The 21,887-nt window shown below is 57.6% G+C and overlaps 1 protein-coding gene across 3 annotated transcripts in view; it reads right to left on the minus strand.

Annotated features, from left to right (window-relative positions):
• Window positions 1-21,887, minus strand: part of COL27A1 (collagen type XXVII alpha 1 chain) — a 121,550-nt gene that overhangs the window by 66,993 nt on the left and 32,670 nt on the right. For all 3 annotated transcript variants that reach the window (XR_004983408.2, XM_036412031.2, XM_036412029.2), the window contains exons 8-14: window positions 13,969-14,013; window positions 13,326-13,379; window positions 12,932-12,976; window positions 11,173-11,226; window positions 10,253-10,297; window positions 2,783-2,836; window positions 694-738 (exon numbers count right to left, since the gene is read on the minus strand). Coding sequence is in view for 2 of the 3 variants with exons in the window: in XM_036412031.2 (XP_036267924.1) it covers window positions 694-738; window positions 2,783-2,836; window positions 10,253-10,297; window positions 11,173-11,226; window positions 12,932-12,976; window positions 13,326-13,379; window positions 13,969-14,013 (342 nt within the window). In the remaining variant the exon portion in view is untranslated. The remainder of the gene's footprint in view (window positions 1-693; window positions 739-2,782; window positions 2,837-10,252; window positions 10,298-11,172; window positions 11,227-12,931; window positions 12,977-13,325; window positions 13,380-13,968; window positions 14,014-21,887) is intronic.

Here is a 21,887-nt window from a genome sequence, read left to right on the forward strand (position 1 = left end):
CTCACTCCAGAAGGCCTACCTCAATCTAGATGGAGAAAGAGGTCAGATGCCTCCCACCTCCCTGTGTACAGCCTCTCTCAGGCCCAGGCCCATCAGGAGGTCATAACGGTAATTAATACAACAATATTTCCCGCTAATTGCACATGAACTCAGTGGTGGACCCCATGCCAAGGACTGCACATGCAATGCCTCATTTAATCCTCACAACCACCCCAAGAAGATTCTACTACCATCCCTATTTTAAAGATGAGGAACTAAGGCTCAGAGAGGGTAAGTAACTTGGCCCAGGACACACAGCCAGGATGTGGCAGAGCTGAGACTTGAACTCAGGCGGTCTGGCTCCAAAGCCAGTGCTCTGAAGAAAAGGACAAAGACGACTGCCCCTGTGGCCCCGAACCTCAGCTCCTTGCCAGTCACTTCCTTCTCTGGACCCAAAGCACCTTGTCTGTCAAGTGGCCATGCGATCACCCATCTACATCATCTTCCAGAGCGATGGGCCGGCAGAAAGTGAGGGGCTCAGAGAAGGTAGGCAATGCACCTGAGGCCACACAGTAGGACTGTCTTCCCTCAGGCCCCCCACCCAGACTGGTCTGTCCTGCTACACCAGCTCCTCCGGGCTTTGAGAGAGGGTCTTAACGCTTGTTCCCCACACCCTGCTTCCTGCCTCCCCTTCCCAGGCATCTGTGTACTTACAATGAGGCCGGGGACTCCTGGGGGCCCGGGCAGGCCCAGTTCTCCCTGAAAATGGAGAGAGACCAAGGTGGTTAGTTGACCTTCTTCCTCCTGACCTTCTCCCACATGGGTGCCTAGGGGAGTCCTCTGAGCTGACCACTCCTCGTGCCTGACTGGTGATTCTCCAGAGCCTGGTCTAAGGTTTGAACAAGACCCTCGGCCCCTCTGGCATCAGCTTTCCGCATCTGTAAAATGGGGAGGTTGGATTGCCAAGTCTGGCAGCTTCCCATGGTTAAGTAGGAAGGGCTGCGCCGAATCCTGACCATGGTAATAAGGGTGTGCAGGATGCTCCAGCCAGGTCTCCTTTCACCCTCTCTCCATGGATGGCAAAACGGAGGCTGGAGAGTTAAGCGATTTCCTCAGGGTCAAGTGCAAGAAAATGACAGTGGCGAGGGCTGCAAGCAGAGCCACCAGGCTAGCCGGGAGAGCTCTTGCCCAGGAGTGAGATGTGTCTGGGAGCGGCCATGGGCAAGTGTCTCTTTCCCCTTCTCTATAAATGGACCTTCCATTGCTTGCCCCAGAGAAGGCGGTAGAGGGATTTGGATCAAGTTCAAAATGCAAAGATGCGAATACAAATAGGGGGGCTTTAGAAATGGGGATGGTCCGTGAGAATTGCCCACACCATCCGGGGGTTTGCCTGCCATCATCTGTGCAAGCCAGGGCTGCTCAGGCAGCGGTCATGACTCCAGCCACCGCGGAGAAGAGGAGGAGGCGAGAAACAGCCCTGGCTTTCCAATGAGGGAACTGGGTGGCAGAGCGGGGACCACACATCCGGTCCTCTTCCTGCTCCTGGGGCCACGAGTGTAAAGACATCCCGCCCCTCCCCCGGGGGCTGGCATGACACCACACATTATGGCATTGGTCCGAGGACAGATTCACTGGCTCCTCTCCTCTGTGCCTTTCCTGGCACTTCCTCCTCCACCTGGAATGTCTCCTCACCTCTTCCTTCAACCCAGTTCCAATGTCACCTTTCCCAAGAGTCTTCCTTCCTCTCCCTCCTCCTCAGCACCAGGGACCTCCTTGATCGCCCCCAATCTACTCTGCGCCTCGTGCAAAAACGGGGAGACAGCCACGCGTTCCTCAAGGGCAGGAACTGTGCACACCCCCGACTAGGAACACCGGTGAACTCTGGTCATGGGCCAAACCCCTTGCCCTCTCGTTTCATGCTCAGAGCAGCCCTCTGAGGCTGGCATTCTGAACCCCCCGTTTTACAGACAAGGAAACTGAGAGCCAGAGAGGGGAACTGGTTTGTCCAAGTGCCACGCTGGCGAGGGGTGCAGCAGGATTCAAACCCAGGTCCACCTGGCTCCGAGGCCAGGGCGTCAGCTCCCAAGGGAGCCCAAGGGTCAGCCCCGGGGAGCATTTGTGGAACTGAAAGGAGAACAGAATCAGGGGCTGAGGATGGAGCCAGCAGCCACCCCTGCAGAAAGCACACTGGCACCGTGCTCTGGAGGGAAGCCCCATGAGGGGGGTTGGGGGAAAGGTACTCCAAGGAGCTCTGAACATGCCCTGCCCGCCAGGCCTGCTCTCCCGCTGAGCCTGAGGCTGGGACAGGACAGGGAAGGCGGGGCTCAGCTCCCAAGTGCAAGCTGACCTGGCTGCTCCGATTATTTACAAACCCTATAAACAGGCCTGTGCTGGAGACTTCCTTAGAACTCCCTCTCCTCTCACACGGGGCCTGCAAACGATCTGCTCCCGGGCTGCTGCCATCTCATAAACATTTCCAGCGCTCTGTCAGGTGGCAGTAGCCCTGGCTTCCCCCGTGCGGAGTGACCTGAGAGCCTTCCTAAGTCCTTGAGGATGGAGCACAGCCCGGGGCTTTGGGCCAGAGGCTCGGGGCTGGGGGCTCTCTGGCGGGGCAGGGTCTCAGGGCGTCCACAGTGGACACGAGCCTGGGGTTCAGAAGAGGCAGGCGTTTTGTCCAAAAGCGCCAGCTCGGAGGTAGCAGGGCTAGGCTTTGACAGTCATTCAACCCCCAAGTTGGGTTCCTAAAACCTGCGTGAGTTCCCTCCGAATCTCCCTCCTTCTCCCAAAGGCGTGAGATACTTACGGGGTTTCCATCCAGTCCGGGGGGGCCTCTTTCCCCAAAGTCTCCAGGAAAGCCCTGAGGGCACAAGAGAGAAGGAATATACGTGATTTAGTGTTTGTACTTCTGAGTGGCTGCGATCCAGACCCCCAGGGCGGACACAGAACATGTCCATGCAGTCTCACTCCTTGGTTCTGAGATCTGGGCAACCAGTGAGGTCCCGGATCACCCCATGCCCTCAACAAACACTCCACCTAGAGTAGGGGTGTCGAACTCAATCAAAGAAGGGGCCAAAATCTAAAATCCAGCCTAAATCGCGGGCCGAATGGTTTACTGAACAGTCATAAACTGTCATTGTGATGGAAACGCAGCGGAGTGCAGTGATGACAGCGCGGTGCGGGCCACATTGCAAGGCCTGGTGGGACGGATTTGGCCCGCGGGCCTTGTGTTTGACACATGTGACCTAGAGAATTCCTCAGGGGGGGCCCAGGGACCTGGAGCCTCTTCTCATGTCCCCAGAGTCTCTGAAAAGAAGCTGGCGCCTGGCTCCCCAGCATTGGAGATGCCACCCCCAATCTGAGCCCTGATCCTGACACAGTGGGGGGTCAGGAATCTGGGTAGAGGCCTGGAGACCGGCTGCTGACTTGCTGAGTTATAAAAGCACCCCTTCCCCCTGTAGGCCTCAGTTTCTCCACTGGTCAAAGGGGAGGGAGGCCTGTGCGGCATTTTCCAACTCAGACCTTGTATGATGGTGACATGGTCTCCCCAAGCCACCCTGTGGAATCATGGTCCCTAGTTTACAGACAGAGAGACTCTGGAAGGGGAAGTGTCAAGGTTATACCGCGATGGTCCCAGGTGAGTTTGGGCAGCTGAGAGCGAGGTCACTTTGCCCGCGCCAGGCAGGTCTGGCCTCTCGCCCCCTCCCTGACCCTCCTCCGTGCTCTCTGTGGAGCCGGGCAGCTGGACAAACACTGGCTGTGGAGATGTTCCTGGCGTGGCAGGGCTAACTCTATTCTACCTCAACAGGAAAAGCAAGCCCTCAGGCTTGGAGCTTAGAGAAACCTGTTCTCCCCTCTCCTTGAATTCAAGTCAGAGTTTTTCCAGGGAAACTTCATGTTTTTCTGACGGCGCTCAGGCTGGAGTGTGTGACCGCTAAGAACCCCTCCCAACCCGTAGACGGAGCCTCGGGGAAGGAGCCTGGAGCTGGATGCAGAGTCTGACAGCATCTCCCAGGCTCTGATCCTGGCTGCCATGTCTAATACCTTTGTACCCAGCAGGCCCCAGCAAGGTCTCAAACCTGTGGGTCTCTCGCAGAGGCCACTCCAGACTGGCTCAAGGACTCCTCAGGCCCCTCTGCCAGGCCAGCTGACAGGTGAGGCTTTGCAGCCAGAGAAACCCGATGCCAGTCCTGGCTCCACCGCCCACGGGCCTCCTGAGCCTCAGCACTCCCTGCTGTGCAATGGGAGTCCCTGAGATGTCGCACCGAGGGCGAGCCCTGGCCGCCACACGGAAGCAGCGGCAATGTGAGGGGACATCTCTGAAGCATGAGCAAGGCAGAGACCATCAGAACGGTCACATCCCAGAGGGAAGCAGACGAAATGCAGCCGGGGTATAGCCGGTGGGAGGTGACAGTGAGATGACAACAATGACAGGAATAGCAAACTCCCAACAGCCCCAGCAGATAGGTCCTGTTACTGGCCCATTTTAGAGATGAGGAAACTGAGGCCCAGAGAGGCTAGATCATTTGTTCGAAGTGACACAGCTATGGAATAGCAGGGCTGGGATGTGAATCCAGGCAGTCTGGCTCCAGCGCCCGTTCTCTTGGCTATGACTGGACGCTGCATACAGAGACGGGACTACAAGCCTGGGTCTCTCCCAGGGCTCAGGAGAACCCTGGCTGACGCACAAGTGAGAGTGGCATGACTGAGGCTGCGGGCTGGTTCTGCTTGTACGTGCTTGGTGGCTGCAATACCCAGCCCCGTCTCCATCTTCAGCCTCCCTCCCTTCGGAGGAGTCCAGCAGATGACGGTTAGGAATCTAGGGTTTGTAATGAAGAGCACAATGGTTGGCGGGAAGACTGGAGGTTTAAAAGGGCTGGAATATCCCTGGACATTATAGCATCCACTCTCGCACAGAAGAGTCATGGATTGGATTCCCAGTCAAGGGCACACACTTGAGTTGCAGGTTTGATTCCTGGCTGAGGTTGGGGCGCTTGCAGGAGGCAACCAATTGATGTGTCTCTCTCACATCAATGTTTCTCTCTCTCCCTCTCTCTCTCTCTCTCTCTCTCTCTCTCTCTCTCTCTCTCTCCCTCCTCTCCTCCCTTCCACTCTCTAAGACAGTCAAAACAGGAAAAAATATCCCCGGGTTTAGGATTAACAATAACAAAAAGTGCTGGGACAAATCTTTGATGGGAACAATCACGGATGGCCCGAGACAAAAAGACCCTGAATCCTGACACTCAGCATTTCAGTGGGGAGACTGAGGCCCAGCACATGCTCAAGGCCCCGGCACCTCGCTAACTCACCTCATCCTTCCACCACTGAGGGGCAGCCCATTTCTGACACTCGTCCTGGGGCCCCTGATGGCCTGCATCCCTGTCTGGCTGCATCTGCCTGCCCATGGCGTGCACGCCCAGCCTGGCCCGAAGCGGGACCTCCCTCCGCAGGCCGGAGCTCCTGGCTGCAGCGGGCTGGCCCGAGGCCCGAGCGATGAGCTTGGCACCCTGCCGGGGCCTTAGCCACATGGTTTCTCCACTTCCCAGGTCAGGCGTCCCTAGGGAACTGAACGCCTCGTACTTTGAGCAGAACAAGGCCCAGGAGAAGGCGGAAGCTGGCTCTGGGACGAGACGATAGACATGAAAACAGGGACAGTCCTCGTGGCCACATCCATGGCGAGATGTGGAGGGCTGAGGAGGCCTTCCTTCCCCACAGTGTCTACCCGATGGTCTGTTCCAGAAGGTGGGCTGTAAGGGCAGGGGGGGAGGGAGGCGGGGAGCGTGCAGCTTGAAGATCTGCAGTCCTACCAAGGTCTCGAAGACTCAGCTCCTTGGCCAGAAAAATGGTCAGCCCTGCCCAGCTCACCTGGCAGAGCTGGGCTGAAGAAGAGGCCAGATGTTTGTAATCCAGCCCCTGGCGAACACTGATGTGCCATCACCACGTGCTGGGTAGGGTTTGCATCAACAGTGGGAATGCTTAATGATCTCAGAAGGATCTTGGAGACTTTAAAAATGCTTCAATTCTCCAAAGAAGGGGAAGTTCCCTTGTAAATCTAACAGGCACCTCAAAAGCACCGCGTTCTTTTCCAGATGTGCGCCCACATGGAGAGACCGGAGCCCCCCGGCACGCTTTCTCACGATGCTGAGCATGTTTTCACCCGGCCCTTTTGAAATCCACAGGGAAGCCCCCTTCCCCACAAAGTGACCCCAGGGAATAAGAAGCAGGTAGGCCATCGAGTTCTCACCAGGATTCCAGAGCCACCGGTAGCTCTGGGACAGCTCTAGCTCAAGTTTGGGGGACTCTGGGGACCACGTCCCCAGCCCACAGCGTGACCACAGCTAAAAACTCTCATCTGCTCTGGCCTCAGTTTCCCCACGTGGAAACACGAGATCCCTCTCACTCTGCTCCCTTCTCCCCACCATCGGAGAACTGGGAAGAGCCCTGAGCTTGAAACCAAAATGCACCCACCGTATCAGAGCCCTGCCCGCAAATCCCTCTTGTCCCCGAGCCACACGCACCACGGGAGTAGAAGCCAGGGCCGGGTCTTTCCAGCTCTCAGCTCTAGGGTCTGCCTGCCTGACTCACCCCACAAGACCCGCCATGGCAGGCCTGGCCAGAGAGCACAAGAGGAGCTGTGCGTGGTGGCTGGCCGGGTCAGGCATTCCAGCCGCTGACGGTGAATTCACAGAGTGTCTGACTACGGGATTCACTGTAGTATCTTCCCAGCCCCGGGGAGAGACCCATGGCTGAGAGGCAAAGCTCGGACCCCAGCCATGAGTGTCCCTGTGCCGTGCCCCAAACAAGCCAGGACAGTCCAGAAGAAACCCCCGAGATCTCATAGTTCCAGCCAAGTTTGTAACATCTTATACCTGGAGCCCTCGGAACCCACAATGCATCTCTCTTCCTAGCAGGTGGTGTGAGGCGGAGGTGAGAGCTCTAGGCTAAGTCTTCCTTTGGAGGTTGAAGACGTGAGCATAGGAGAAGTGATTCGTACTAGCCTAACCTTCTTACTAGCAAGCAAGAGTCCTGGGTTCGAGACTTGATTCTGACACCACCTTACGGTATGACCTTGGGGAGTTCCTGGCCTCTCTCAACTATGCCTCTCTACCCGACAAACAGGTCGGGCCAGCTCATCGCTGCGGCTCTGACGGGATCTGACCGCCACGGTCTCTTTCTCAGCTCCCATGTGAAGGCTCCCTCACATTCTCCTTCCGAGCCCAATGCCAAGGAGGCCGCATGCATGGGCCTGAGGCTTTGGCTGCGGAGAGACGGACTACAGCACGATCACCGCTGGGCCCGCCAGAAATGAGACGAGCTGCGACCTGGCATGAGGGAACTCAGCTCATTCCCTCGACATTTCCTCTTGTTATAAGTGCCTAGAAACTGCCTGGCCCAAGGCTTGGGCAAGTGGAAAACCCATTCACAAAAGAACCCCCGAACCCCACCAGCCGGATCAAGGGCTAGGGAGCCCTGGAAACTGGGGATGGCTCATAAGACCACTCGGGAGAGTGTGGGATGAGGGCACGGAGGGACTGGAGGCTCAGCAAGGCAGAGACAAAGGCTAAAAGACTGAGTGCTATGAAGTCCTGTTCCATGCATATTCTGTCATGGCCAAAGCAGACCCTGCCTGTGTGGTAGCCATGGCGACTGGGCTCTAATTCAGGGGCTTTCAGGTATATTGCGTGGCCATAGGGCGGTTTGACTGGAGGGGAGGGGCTTCTTCCCACCCACACCTGACATACCCCAGCGCCAGGGCACAACCCCATCGTGGGGCCTGGAACCTGAGGAAGTCAAAGGCACGGAGCAAGAAAGCCGGCATGAGTTGATGGCTATCAGGGTTCAAGTCGGCAGTGCCTTGGAGGTCTCTGGGCCAAAGGCTTTGGCCGTGGAAGCCTCTGTTTCCTCAACTGGAAGATCAGTTTCACCCCAAAGAGTCAGTGGGAGAATCACACACAGTTCAAATCCCATGCAGGTACTGGGGCCTCAATAAATGTTGATTTTGAGGGGGTCGGTTTTGGCTACAGTGCTATCCCTACTGCCTGGCACATAGTAGGTGCTCAATAAATCTTTGTTGAATGAGAAATAAGTGAGAGGCCTCATCTCACTCACAGACCTGGCGCTGCCTTCCCAGCTGCGAGCAGGAGGTTTTCGGCTCCAAGAAAATAAATTCAAGCAGGAGGCAGACAAAGATGAAGCGTGTGGGATGAGGGCCCGGAAGGACTGGGCGTAGGAAAGGGATGGGGAGGCTGTGGAGGAGAGGGTGGAAGAGGACAGCGGAAGCATGGCTCTGCTGGCGGTCCTGGTTGCAGCAGGTGAGGAAGCCACTGGCTGTTGCGTTCTAACAGCTCTGACCCCCAGAAGCCACACGATGGTGGCCACGTCATTCACTGGTCTTCTCCTCTGCGCAGTGGCAATGCCTGGCCCTCTGGGAGGCTCCCAGGATGGAGCCAGAGCAATCCGCCCATGGGGGCTCTGGAGGTGGCCTCTTCCTCGGATAGCCACAGGGCTCCATGCTTACCTCATTCAGTTTTCTCAAAAAGTGAGGAGGACTTCCCAGACCAATTTCTCCAACAGCCTATACCCCCAAGTACTCACTGTCCCCCTTCCTACTCTATCTGAATACTCAGCACCATCTGACAGCCAATCATGCATTCTTCAATCCCTCAAACAATCATTGTCTGTCTGTCTGCCCATGAGAATGGGAGCTTTGTCTTGTCCTCTGCTCAGCATCAAACACAGTGCCTGGCCCATAGTGCACACTCAGAATTCATTGAATGAACACGTGAATGAATGAATGAATGAATGAACAAATGAATGAACGAACGAATGAATAATGAATAAAGTAGTCTTTTTGTCCCAGTCACCTAGCTTGAGGAACAGATCCAAATGCCAGCCCAGCCCTCACAGACTCCACATCCTTGAGTGAAGCCAGGATCATCAGGTGCTGTTTCCTGCCCAGATCGGGGTGTGTGTGTGTGTGTGTGTGTGTGTGTGTATGTGTCAGGTGTCAGACCTCAGGCACAGAGGGGGCTAGGTCTGAGGGTGAGGTGCTCCTCCATCAGCTCCTTACAGCCAGGACCTAGATCTTGCTTTTCTTTGTATTCCCCGCTTGGCCCGAGAGGACCCAAGTCCATACACTGCACTAGGCAAGGTCAGTGCCTGGGACCATGCCATCAGCCCCTTCTGGCCACCGGGAGTGCTCCTGGCTCCCTCCCAGCTGACTCTCAAGTTCTAACTCACAACCCCGTCTCCACCAATCACAAGCAAAGGGAGGTACAGACCCAGCGCTGACGATGGTTCCAAGTCTAGGCCTTACGCTGCAAGGCACAGGCAGGGAGCCTTAAGCCAGCAACGGGCAGGGCCCACCCGAGAGAGAGATGCCTCAGTCACAGTCCTGGGACTCCCTCAGCCTAGCAGTGGGACCCTGGACACAACACTCTGCCTCTCGGAGCCTCTTGTGAATAGCAAAGCATGGTGGTGAATGACTTTCCTCCAGACAAAAGTTCTAGGGAATCCACTTTTACAACTTATCTCCACCCAGTGGGCCTGGGCCACCATGGAGCTCAGAGGCCCTGGAGACACACCGAGTTAGAATCCTGGCGCTGCTGTTGACTCAATGGGAAATTCGGACAAATTACTTCCTCTTTCTGAGCCTTGGCTCTTTCTTCCTGCCCCTCAGATGCCCAAACAAGGGGAAAAACAATTCCCTGCCTCGATGGAGAATCACAGGCCAAGCTGACAGGTTGGGCGTTACTGCTGAGCCCCCCTCGTGGTCCACTTGCCCAGAATCCCGCTGCCCTCTGGCCTTGTGTGGGCGCGGGTGAAACAGGAGACACCAGGACGACACGGAGACTGCGTGTTCTCCGAGTGAGGAGCACCGACACCTGGCCAGCCCACGATCACCCAGTCCCAGCAGGTCCCTGAATAGACCCAGACAGCAGACCGCCCTGTCCCCACCCACAGACACAGAACTGCAGGGCACAGCAATTGGTGTGTATGTGCACACACACACACATACACACACACACACACACACACACACAACCTCCTAGGGACCCAGAGCCCACAGGAGCCCCGCCCCCAGCCCCAGCCAGGAAGCAGCCACGTGTTCTGGCAGCAGGACACGAGGCCCAGACAGCCCTCCGCGCAGACCCACACACTCAGAGCACAGCAATGGCTGAGCAGAGAAGCAAGCAGAGAACGGCCAGGTCAGCACGGCCAGTGGGAGGTCAAGTTCCCCCATAGAGTCTGCGTAATAGACACGGAAAATCTTTACCGGCCTACCCATCTTGCCCCTCTTGCCAGGAACGCCAGGCAGGCCCTGTAGAGGAAGAGACAGGGGAGAGGTCAGGGCAGGACTCCAGCAGGGGACACCGGCCCCAGAGCACCCACAAGAGGCAGCCACTGGGTGCCTAGCATCCAGACCACATCCACAGTAGAATCCAGCTTTGCACAGAGGATGGATGGTGCCCTTACACTCCATAGAGTTGGGGTCTGCATGGATCTGTACTGGGGATTTGCCCCCCCCCCCCAAAAAAAAAACCCCCGGTGTTCCTGGTATTGGGCTGGTGCTCGCTAAGGCCCCTTCTGTGGGTCTAAGGTTCTCTTGCTGATGAGGTTACATTTGAGTTCCCATATATGGGCTCAGGCAGGGAGGGGATGGAGGGGACGGTCCAGAGGCCTGTGGGCCGAACAGCCTCTGTCATCACTACTCATCTCTGTGCCGAGAGCAGGGCAACCACAGGCGATGCCTAAACAAATGAGCGTGGCCGAGTCCAGGCCGTAGTTTGCAGGCGCTTGGTCTGACAACATGGGCCAGTTTCTCGTTTGCTGAACGCCCTTCCGAAGCTCCCAGCGCTCTCAGAGCAGAGGCCCCTTCCTGACCTTGGCCTCTGAGTGACGTAGAATGTGGCCCCGGCACCCCCTCCAGCCTTGTCTCCCCGCTGCCCCGCCTTCCCCCCTCACACTCAGCGCTTGGGCTGGCATGACTGCTAAACATGCCAAGTTCTCAGACGGGGGCCCTGCACACGCTGGTCCCTGTGTCTGGAAGGCACCTGCCTTGCCCTGTCCCTAAGTGGACTCCTATGGAACTCGAGAGCACCTTCTAGAAGGGATTCCGTGACTGCTCCAGGCTGGCACCTGGCAGAGGAGGTGGGGGGTGGGGGGGTAAGAGGTAACCAGAGAAAGCATACTCACACGCTCTCCATCCGACCCTGGCAGGCCGAAGAGCCCTGGGAGTCCGATGTAGCCCTAGGAAAGAGCAGGCGGGGGGTCAGCGGGCCGAGGGGTGGGGTGTGGCTGGCCCGACCCACCCCAGCCCCCTCGCCGCCCTCCCACGCCCGGCTCTTCTTCCCAGCGGGCGGCAGTGGTGGCTCCGGCGGCTCCTCGACGACATAGGCCTTGAGGCAAGTGTATATGCCCATGGACTGCATGGTGCTGGCTTCCACGATGTAGTCCAAAGGCACATACCCTCACGCCAGGGAAGGGCGCGGGCGCTCTCCGGGGGAGGCCCGCCCCGAGCCGGGGTTCCAGGACCTGCAGGAAGGAAGCTCTCAGCTGCGTTAGATTCTGGGGTGGCACCAGGTTTTCCCCACCCTCAGGGACCCTGCTGGGCACCTGTGGCTTCGGTAGTGCCTCCTCCTAGGCCTCGAAGGTGCCCTGACCCCAAAGCTTGTCCTCTGCCTACGTCATAAATACGAGGCCAGTGATGGTGGGGCTGGGACGGCAGCTGGAATGTCCTGGCTCACCCAGCCTGCTCAGGGCCTTGTGACCCTGGACAGGGGTGAGCTATGGCCAGACCAACACACTCACTCTCTCTCTCTCTCTCTCTCTCTCTCTCTCTCCCTCCCCCCCCCCCCACACCCCAAGAAGCCTCTAGCATGGCAAACACCAAGCAGCCCAGATGCCTGTCTCTTTCCTCCTGACCTCCTGGCAGGCTAGGGGCCCTGTGGCAGAACTGAGAAGACCTCCCTGGGTTCAGAGGGGCCCTCTGGGGTCACAGCTGGTGGGAACCACTGGATTAAGGGAGGTCCAACACCATAGGACAGGAGCCTCCTCAGCCCCTGCATATCACCACCGTTACTACGATCATCATCATCATCGTCATCGTCATCACCACCACGTCCTGGGGAACTTGCCCACCCACCCCCTGCCCACCTCCCAGATGCTCTCCTAACAGCTGCCTGTCAGTTCCTGGGATTAGAGTGGAGACTGTGGCCATAGTAGCTTTGGCTCAGGAGGAGAAGACACCTCACACCAACCTAGCCTGACCTTGAACTGTGTGACCCATGTGCTGAGCGTCCCTTGAGAGGCAGTGAGCCCAGCCCTGTGGGCCTCTGGGTCCTCAGCTTAGCTCCACCTTCACTGTGCAGTGCAACCAAGGGCCTCGGGGTCCCTCCTGTGAACCCAGTCTCCTTGGAGGTACAGAGAAGGCTCCACCAGTTCACCTCTTAGTCTTCCAAACACCATTTTCTCCCATTCACTTCCCCCAGAACCTTCTCTACCGCCCACAGCTCACCTGCGCCTGGTGGCTCCCCCTAAACACTGCTTGCTTCTGAATTCTTGGAATCCCCATAACCATGCAAGAGGCAGAATGGACATCACCCCCATTGTAAAGATGGGCAAACTGAGACTGCGGGCCGTTCAGAGTTTGCTCCTCCTTGGAGAGGACAATAGATCCTTTGTCAGCCTCTAGGCCTGGGCAGCATCGCCCATCAGACACCACTGGCTCCCAAAAGGGTGGTCCCCTCGCCCCCAGTCAGGAGCAAGCGAGAGGCCTCTGAGGACTCCAGCTGCAGGCAGAGCAGCCTGGCTTTGGTCCCGTCACGTGGGACACACTGGGCACTGTAGCAGCTGGACTGTGGCCAAGCCCCCAGCTACTCTCTGCTGCCCAGGCTGCCCAGCCATGGTGCCCATCCAGGGCCCACCTGTAGGGCACTTGCCAGGGCCCACTTACCCGGCTGCCTTTGGGACCAGGCTCTCCTACCGGTCCAGGTAAGCCCTGAAACATAAAAGACAGGGGGCAGGGACATATGGAGACAGTCTACTTGCAGCCAACCACCCAGGCCTCCGCTGCGCTCTCTGTAGAATGGGAAGGGGTTCGATTCGTGGTCTTCAGACTGAGCGCCAGCTCCCTCAGGGTCCCAGGGAAGTGGCTCAAGGGGAGACTGGGCGGGGGGAGCCTCTGGAGACCTCCCCCCACTGCACCAGAACGCATCTCTTCTGTTCTCTCCCTGAGCATCCCTGCTCTCGGGGCCTCCCCAGCAGGTGTGGCGCCTTAGCCCCCAGCCCGCCCCTCCCTCTGCCTGGGGGCCCATGGCCACAGAGCTTCCAGAAGCCATATACTGCACCTGCCTGCCAGGGTAACCTTTGGCCCCTGGGCTGCCCTCGGGTCCCGGCCGCCCCTGCAAAGGAACGGAGAGAAACATGAGGAGAGGGGAGACCCTGCGGGGCTGAGGGGCAGTGGGGCACCGGGGCTCACAATGGACAAAGAGAAGGGCGGGAATGTGAGATGAAATGGGAGGAAGGGGAAGCCACCGGCTGCCTGCCGGGCCCCCAAGCCCACCCCTCTGCGAAACCGGTCAGACCAGCTCGGAGGGACAAAACCCCCTGTGCCAGCTGCCCGGGCCTAAGACAGCACCGAGGAGGCCTGGCCGGCCCCCACGCTGGCAGCCACCGCTATTTGATTTGGGCCCGGGCAGCCAAAATTCCTGCAAACCCCATGGCGGTGCATATAATATCCCCTAACATCGCCAGGAACAGGCCGGCTATTCATGGCTCTAACCGCGCGCAGCAGCTCGTGCCAGAGCCGGGCTGGCGCGGACTCGGGCTCTTGCAGGCAGATGTGGCTGGGGGAGAGGTGGGGTGGGGTGGAGGCCCCAGCAGGATGGGAGGCTCGACCGCCGGCTCTAGGGCTCGGGGCCCAGGGCGGAGGCCGGGGCCCAGGCAGGAGCACAGGAGCCGGCAGGGTGGGGCTGAGGCCGTGGTCCTCACCTGTTCTCCGGGGTGCCCAGCAGGTCCAGGGAAGCCCTTGTACCCCTGTGGGGGGAGAAGCCACATCAGGCCGGGAGACACCTCTGGGCCTGTGGATGGCAGCAGCCCAGCCTCCCTGCCTGCCTTTTCAGCACTACATGCACCACGGGGGGAGGTGGTATGTGTTCAAGAAACACTTGCCGAATGGACCATGTACGTCAGGGTTAGCAGGTGCCTAACGTTTTCCTCTCTTCTACTAACAGTTCTTCAGCCAGAAGCATCGAGGGACTGTTCACCCCTCGGGCAGGTGTGTGCGCCGAACTGACAGAGTGATGCTGCCCCCCAGCCATTCTTTCCAAAGCCGGAGAAGCGGGACCCTCAGAAGCCAGGGTGGAGGAGTTTCTCAATGGGCGGGCAGGCGGGCGGGCGGGCGGGCTGATTAGGACCTTCAGGTCTGGGATATACGCCCAACCACCCCGTGATGCTGGGACCTTCTGTCAGGACCTGCCCCCTCTCGCGAGCATGCAAAGATTTCACACACCCGGACCGAGTATGTTCTGCCTTCCTCCCATTGGCCTAATAACTATTCCAAGGGGACACAGGGCACCCAAACGCCTGATGGAGAAAGAGCCAGCATCAGCCTTAACCCTCCGTCCCCAGGGTCCGACTGCCAGGGTTCAAGGCCAGGTCTCAGGGTCAAGAGAACCAAAATGAGGTTGTGCTTTCAGGCGGCGCTGGGGTGACCCTCAGTCATTTCATAGGAGCAGGGAGCTCTCCAAAGGAAAACCCAGAAGTCCAGCTCCCACCAGCTGAGGGCTGCTGTGCCCTGGGACCCGGGCTTCCAGGGCAGACAGGGCGGTTGCCCTGGGCTTGGCGCAGACAGCTCCTCACTGGGCAACTCTGGGTGGGTCACTGCCCTCTTCCTCTGGACCTCACATGAGGGAGTTTGAACTGAGCCCCTTCTGCTCTGGCATTTGAGATCTGGAGGTGTTGGGCTCCCTCAGAGGGTGCCACACAAGACTGTAGAGTACACACACACACAAACACACACACACACACACACACACACACACACACGCGTGCGCGACGCCTGCAGACACCTTCGTGCATGGCCGTTTACCCAGGACAGCCCCTACATGACTTCCTCTTGCCCCTATAGCAGCCGTAGGTAGAGATTATCACCTCCGTTTTACAGAGGAAAAATCGGAGACTCAGAGAACTCAGCAGGCTCACACTCACCACTGTGTCCTTCCGACACCAGAGGCCACACAGAGAACCTTGCAGACATCCCGGGTACGCGCGCGAGCACACACACACACACACACACACACACACACATGTGCGCGCACACTCACAACTCAGCACCCCCGCACGCCCCCAGGAAGTGGAACTCTTAATTATAAACAGCAGAGTCGGTCTGACCCAGGAGGCTTGAGGACTTTACAAGCATTCCTCCTGCACCTACTCATGCCTCAGACTGCTCAGTGATGTGATTGCATCTCAACCCGGGGCCCGTGAGGTGGAGACAACACGGCCGGCGGAGAGTCTCCCACATGGGTGTGCGCGCTTCCCCCCAGAGGGCAAACTGAGACACGGGCCGCAGCTCGCAGCGGGCCTGCAGCTCGGCTAAGGCCCCTGGGCTTAGATTGCTCTGGCTTCTGCTCCTGCTTCACTGCAGGCTGGCCGTGTGACCTGGGACCACTGATGTCACCCCCTGGGTCCTGGTTTCCACTCTGTAAACCGGGCAATACCGAGGGGCTCACAGGTGGCGTGAACAACATGTGTAAAGCACCGAGCCTAGGATCTGGCATTAGTTCCAGGGCCCTGTAAAGACTGGCTGGTGTTATCATCGTGATCTTCCTGTCTCATTTATTCATTCAACCAACACTGTCTGAGGTTTTATGCGCCAGCACCATTCTACGCATGGGGTGCATGAGAACGCAACATCCTTTGCCTTAATGGGGTTTACAGTCCAATTAAGGAGATATAAAAATAAGTAAACAAAAAGGATAATGTCGGGGGGGGGGGGGAAACGGGGAGCAGTTTTCATGGGTGCAGAGTTGCAGGTTTGGGAGCGTTCTGTCGATGGTTACACCAACAATGTGAATATATTTAACGCAATTTAAAGCTTAAATACGGTTGAGATGCTAAATTTTACGGTTTTTAAAACCACAATTCAGAATAAAACTTTAAAAAGAGATCATGTGTGTAGCGACCAGTGCCTTGAAGAGAAATGAGCAGAGCTAGAGGACAGAGAGGGGCAATGCTGGGGAGGGCATGGCTGCAGGTGGGCAGGCAGGGAGGCCGCGCTGAGGAGAGGAGTGAGGAGAGAGAGCTGGACACGGGTCTGGCTCTCTGAGGAAAGGCTTTCAGGCAGAGGGAACAGCAGGTGCAGACGCCCTGAGGCAAGAACGCTTGCAGGTGGGTTTGAGGAAAAATGAGGTCCACGTGACTGGAGCAGAATGAGTAAGGGGTGAGAGGTAGAGGGGAAGGAGTGGTCAGCAAAGCAGGAAGCCAGAGCATGTGTGTGTGTGTGTGGGGGGGGGGGTAATATGGTGAGAAACCACGGAGGTGGTTACATATAATCCATACATATAATCCATATAATCACCATTATTATCCTTCTCCATTTGGAGCTTGCAGAGGAGAAAGAAAAAGCAAAATGTCTGCACTGAACCTCGAGCTCTAGGCTGTGTGACTTGGCACAGGCGATTGCCCTCTCTGAGCCTCACTCTGTCATCTTCTGTCTACTCTGAGGGGTGGCCGCAAAGATCCAAGGCAGTAACAGGGCAAAGATCCCAAGAGAAGCATGAAAGGTGCTTCCTCTGAAGCCAAAGGTACCTTCTGGAAACCAATGCTTTATCAGAGAAGCATAGCAGGCGTAATCCCAGGAGGAGATTTCAAACAAACCCTTCCCCTGGGACATAGCTACAAGGAAACAAATGGCCGTCAGGGACGTGGACCGAGGCCTGCCCTAGGCTTGGCTCGGCTCTAACGCCTTAAACCCATCAGCTCATCCACTTCTTGACATCATGCCTGGGAGGGAGAACTTACTGTGCACACCTGCCAGATGAGCAAACTGAGGCTCAGAGAGGCAAAGTGACTTTCCTGGAGCCACACAGCTTCCCAAGGGCAGTTGCTAGCCTGTGACTCTAATCTACACACTTACCACAGGGCCACCCGGGAAAGACCCCCTTAGACACCCACCTCCCAGGACAGATCACGGCAGCATCGCTCGGCCAGAGGACAGTCACAGAACCCTGAAGTGTATGAGTTGGAAGGGACTAAACCACCTATTTCACACCCTCCTTTCTCACCAGGAAGGCTGAGCAACTGGCCCAGTGCGGGGAAGGGACTTGCCCAAGATCAGTTAGCAAGTTACACCAAGCCTGGCCTGTCCTCCAGGCTCTGGCTTTGCTCAGAAGGCCGCGATGCCTAGACCTGTCCCCAAACAGTGGATCCTGAGGGTCCCTGAACACCGCCATGGGTATCCATTTCTCCTGGCTGGATGGGAGCGGCGGACGGAGCACTGTCATGCATGGGGATGGAGTGGGCGGGAGGCCGTATGCTCCCTGGAAGTACTTTGGCCATGTTTACTAAGCTGGGCCGGCTAAATGGCTCCAAATGACAGGGCCCTGGGACCTGCAGCCATCTAAGCCATTATCTTCCCCAGGGCCCAGCAATTACGGGGCAGGCGCCGACCGCAAGGTGGGCCCCGGGCAGTGATTTCCCCACGAGTGAGCGGTGGCTGACTGGCAGGCGGGGAGAGCGGATGCCACAGGATGCTCCAGGGACCACGGAGTCTGCAGGGCCTCCAGCTGCCCGGCAGGCGGGTCTCCACAGGGCCCGTGTTTATAATACAGCGCGGTCTATATTTTGATTTGGGAGCCAGATTAATCATTGCTTACAACGCACAAGGAGAAACCAGACATCACCTCACTGTTGCTGCAGACAGTCTCCCTGCCGGCTGGGATGCTGTTTGGGCTTCGGGCAGGGGGAGGAAGGGGTTCTGTCCTTGCCCAGGGGTCCTGGGGACCAGCATGTCCACCCAGGCTCCCCCTCGGCCTGCAGAAGGCCCTGGCTTCTCCTGCAGGGAAGTGGGACTCGCTGCACTTTACCAGCTTAGCGCTTCACCCCCGCCTCGCAGCCCACCTGCCACACGGGGGCAATCCACGAGACACCTCACAGGAAGGATCGGCAAGGAACCAACATGCCGAGAGGTAAGGGGGGCCCATGGCAGGATGCTGGGCAAGTCCCTGCGCCTCCCGGACCTCCGTTTCCCCGGCTGCTCTCTCAGAGCATCCTGTTGGCTCAGAAAGGACAGGATGCTGAAGGCGGGGCTTTTCCAAAAGCACAGTCAGTCCACCACAGCCCAGCCAGGCCTCCGACACCACACCGGCTCAGTGGGCACCTGAGCCACCAGGCGGGCACGGTTTCTGGATGGTTCATGCATCCAGCTGTGCTAGGCACTAAGAACACGCTGGTGAACCAAACGAACTCACTCCACACCTCCGAGAAGCAGTTGTGAGTGTTAAATACATAGTAACACGCCCTCTGAGGCTCGGAGCCTGTAGGCAGATAGCAGCAGGCGGCACTGTACACGGAGGTTTGAAGGAAGAGCGGGTTGGAGAGCAGAGGGGAACTGAACCTCAGAAATAGCAAAGGGCGTGGGCCCGAGGCCCAGGGCAGCTCCACATCAGGGAAACCTCGAGAACAGCCTCGGTAGGGGCTCTGCATGGAACCAGGGGTGCTACAGGCAGGGAGAGCAGGTCTGCAGAAAGGCAGGAGGCCACCTCTGGCAGCCTCAGTCACACTCCCTCAAAGCGTCCCCAGAGGGCCCCTCTGCCCTCCCATTTATTACAAACGGCGGTCAACGCCGGTGGCGGGGGGAGGGCTCACGGGCAGGGTGAGGGCTGCAGCAGGGCGCCGGGGGAAGGAGTGCCAGAGGGCACGTAGGGTTGGATGGAGTGAGGATTTCTCCTCATTAGGTGCCCGAGCACCGCTGCCCTGCGGGCTGGATCGGGGCTGGGGTGGCACAGGGGTCTGTGCTCTGTAGCACATTTAACAGCACCGCTGGCTCCTGCTCGTTAGAAGCTCGTAGCAACCCCCTCCCAGCGGTGATGGCCAAACATGTCTCCAGACATTGCTAACTGTTCCCTGGGGTGCAAAATCGCCCCCGGTTGAGAAGCACCCATCCATAGAAGAGAAGGGAGGAGGGTCAGACGAGGGACAGCACGGGACTCCGCCCGCCCAGGGTGCAGGAGGTGTTCTGGTGACCTTCAGCGCTTCTCCTTCAAGGTCATCGGGATTGTTCACTCACTCGTTTAACAAATAAGGGATTCAGTGCCCCCAAGTGCCAACCTCGTGTTAGGTCCCGGGGATGGGACATCTCATGGAACCCTGCCAACCAGCCTAGGAAGCAACCAAGGCTCTGTGAGGTGAGGCCACGTGCCCACACTCACCCCGCAGGAAAGGGACAGAGCTGGCTTCCATCCAGTGTCTGACGTGGTCCATGCACCTGCCCAGCTCTCGGGAATCGGCCCAGCAAAGCTCCTCAGCAAGCACCACCAGTGAATGCAGAAAAACCGCCTCTGGGGGGAGCCTCTTTTTTACTGGGTGGGCCCACTCTTATTTGAGAAGTGGTTTCACTCCACATAGGGGAGGGAGGAAGGACCTGAGGGTCAGAGACCTAGGTTCAAATCCCAGCTCTGCCGCTTGGTGACCCTGATGGTTTAATTTCCATGAAACCATTAACTCTGCCTCGGCTGCACCTGAGAAGCTGGTGCCAGGGTCCCACTCAGACCAGGAGAACCAGGATGCCCGGCGTGGGTGAGGTCCCCAGGGGTTCTAATGCAGGGTGTGGCTGGGAACCACTGCTCTTCGAGGCCTCTCGATGATCTCAGTGCATTCAACGCCATTGCTGGCACACAGCCTGGTATACAGGTACATATTTGCTGAATGAATGAATGTTTGGTGGAGTGAATGAACGAATGAATGAGCAAAGGAATGAATGAACGCATATGAATAAATGAATGAAGGAATGAATGAATGCATATGAAAGAATGAATGAGACCTAGTTGGGCCTTGGCTCCCTCAGCTCTAAAGAGGCATAATACTGCCTTAGCTCTTGGAGGCCGTTTTGAGGGAACAACGTGATGAGGAGCAGTAATTCTTCATGCCATCTCTACTTCGCCACACTATTTCATAGGGAGCCCTCCCACCCGAGCTCCTTCCTCTGCCTGTTTCCTCTCAGAGGCCTTTACATCTTCTAACACACCTTATATTTCTACTGTTTTTTCTTTTCATTGTCTGCCTTCCCCCACAAGAATAAAAGCTCTGGGGGACAAGAATTTTGTCTATTTATTCAGCTCAGTGGCTGGCATTCAATCAATTCTGTCGACTAAAAGAATGAATGGGATTCTTGGGGTGACCCCGAGATTCAACATGCTGATGGGCAAAGAGCATGCTCACCTCCCCCTTCACCTCCAGACGTCTGCTTTCTCCCAAGGCTCCCACATGAGATGAAGGAGTCAAGCTCCCGACAGGACCAGCAAAGCGGCCACATTTGTCACCAAAGATACAAACTACCTCCAACAGCGATGGTCCCAGGCAGTTGCCCACCCTGTCTGTCCTCCTTCCCGCCCGAGCCCCCCCATTCCCTGCCTACCACCCTCCGTGAGCAGGTAACACAGGGTTGCCACACACCGAACTCCTCTGTGTTTGCCTGGGCTGGCCCAGGGGTGCAAATGGCTTTGCCAAATAGTTTTTTCACTGCATGGAAGCTCTCCCTTAATTTACAAAAGACACCCCTCCCTGCTCAGGTGAGCAGGTCCCTCGCGACTGGGGGCTCTCAGCCTCGCTGGACATCTGCCGAGAGCAGGGAGCCCTGGAACCCGGCAGGAGCCGGGCCGTCGGCTTTCCCATCTCCTGCCACCTCCGCTGGACTCCCACCGCCACGCAGAGCGAGACCACCGCCGGCTGCTTTACGAGCCAGGACTGGAAGGAGACTTTCCACTCACACCTCATCCATCAGAAAGCGCCGGAGCCCGAGGGGAAGTGAGCGGGGAGAGGGAGTCCCCCTGTGTTCTCTGAGCGAGAAAATTCCATGTTTCCCCAGCTCACAGCCAGCCACGGGCTCCGGTCTGGGGAAAGTTATGAGGGGGACATGGTGCTCCAAGTCCCCTGTGCCACAGGGACTCTTGGAGCAAGGCCAGGAAGGAGCCAGGAGGCGCCACAGCTGGCCAGATGAGACCCAGATGGCCCAGAAAGATGGAAGCGGTGGCCACAGCTGGGAGCCAGGGCAGAAGCTTAAGACATGGGTATCTATGCCAATGCATCTACCGGAAAACCCATCAGCAGTGGGAGATTTCCCTGCAAAAAAGCAATTGGCCCTTGGCCTGCATTGTCCTCCTCCTGTTTCCTGGACACCTACTATGTGCAGTCCCATGCTAGGCTCAGTAGGGAAGGCGACAAACCAGATTTGCACGACCCGGTTGATAAGGCTGGACTCGGGGCAAAAATAACTAAGCTAAGATGGGCCAGGGGTCCCTTGAGCGGAGTGGAGGCTCCTGGCCCGAAGGCTGGGGCCCCCGTGGTGGAGAGGGGGAGGGCTTCCTGGAAGGGGCACAGCTCGAGTTGAGTCTGAAGGATGAGGGATCCTGGCTGGGAAGCTGGAGAGAAATCCAGGGACGCTGTAAGCCAGGGACCCACCAACTAGGAAAACGGTAGACTTTCCTGCAAGGGCGTGTAGAGAAGTAACTCCCCCAGCTTGGCTGAAGCAGGGACAAGGTCGGGAGCAGCATGACAAGAGCTCAGAAGGCACAGAGCACGCATCGCCTTCACAGACCATCTGCCTCCCCTGCAGCTACCAGGGAGGGATGACGGTTAGAGGTTCTAGACTTGCCCAAGGCCACACAGCTGGGGGACAGGGTAGCAGGAAT

The sequence above is a fragment of the Pipistrellus kuhlii genome, unplaced genomic scaffold (genome assembly GCF_014108245.1).
Source record: "Pipistrellus kuhlii isolate mPipKuh1 unplaced genomic scaffold, mPipKuh1.p scaffold_m20_p_43, whole genome shotgun sequence".
In the NCBI taxonomy this organism is placed as follows: Eukaryota; Metazoa; Chordata; class Mammalia; order Chiroptera; family Vespertilionidae; genus Pipistrellus; species Pipistrellus kuhlii.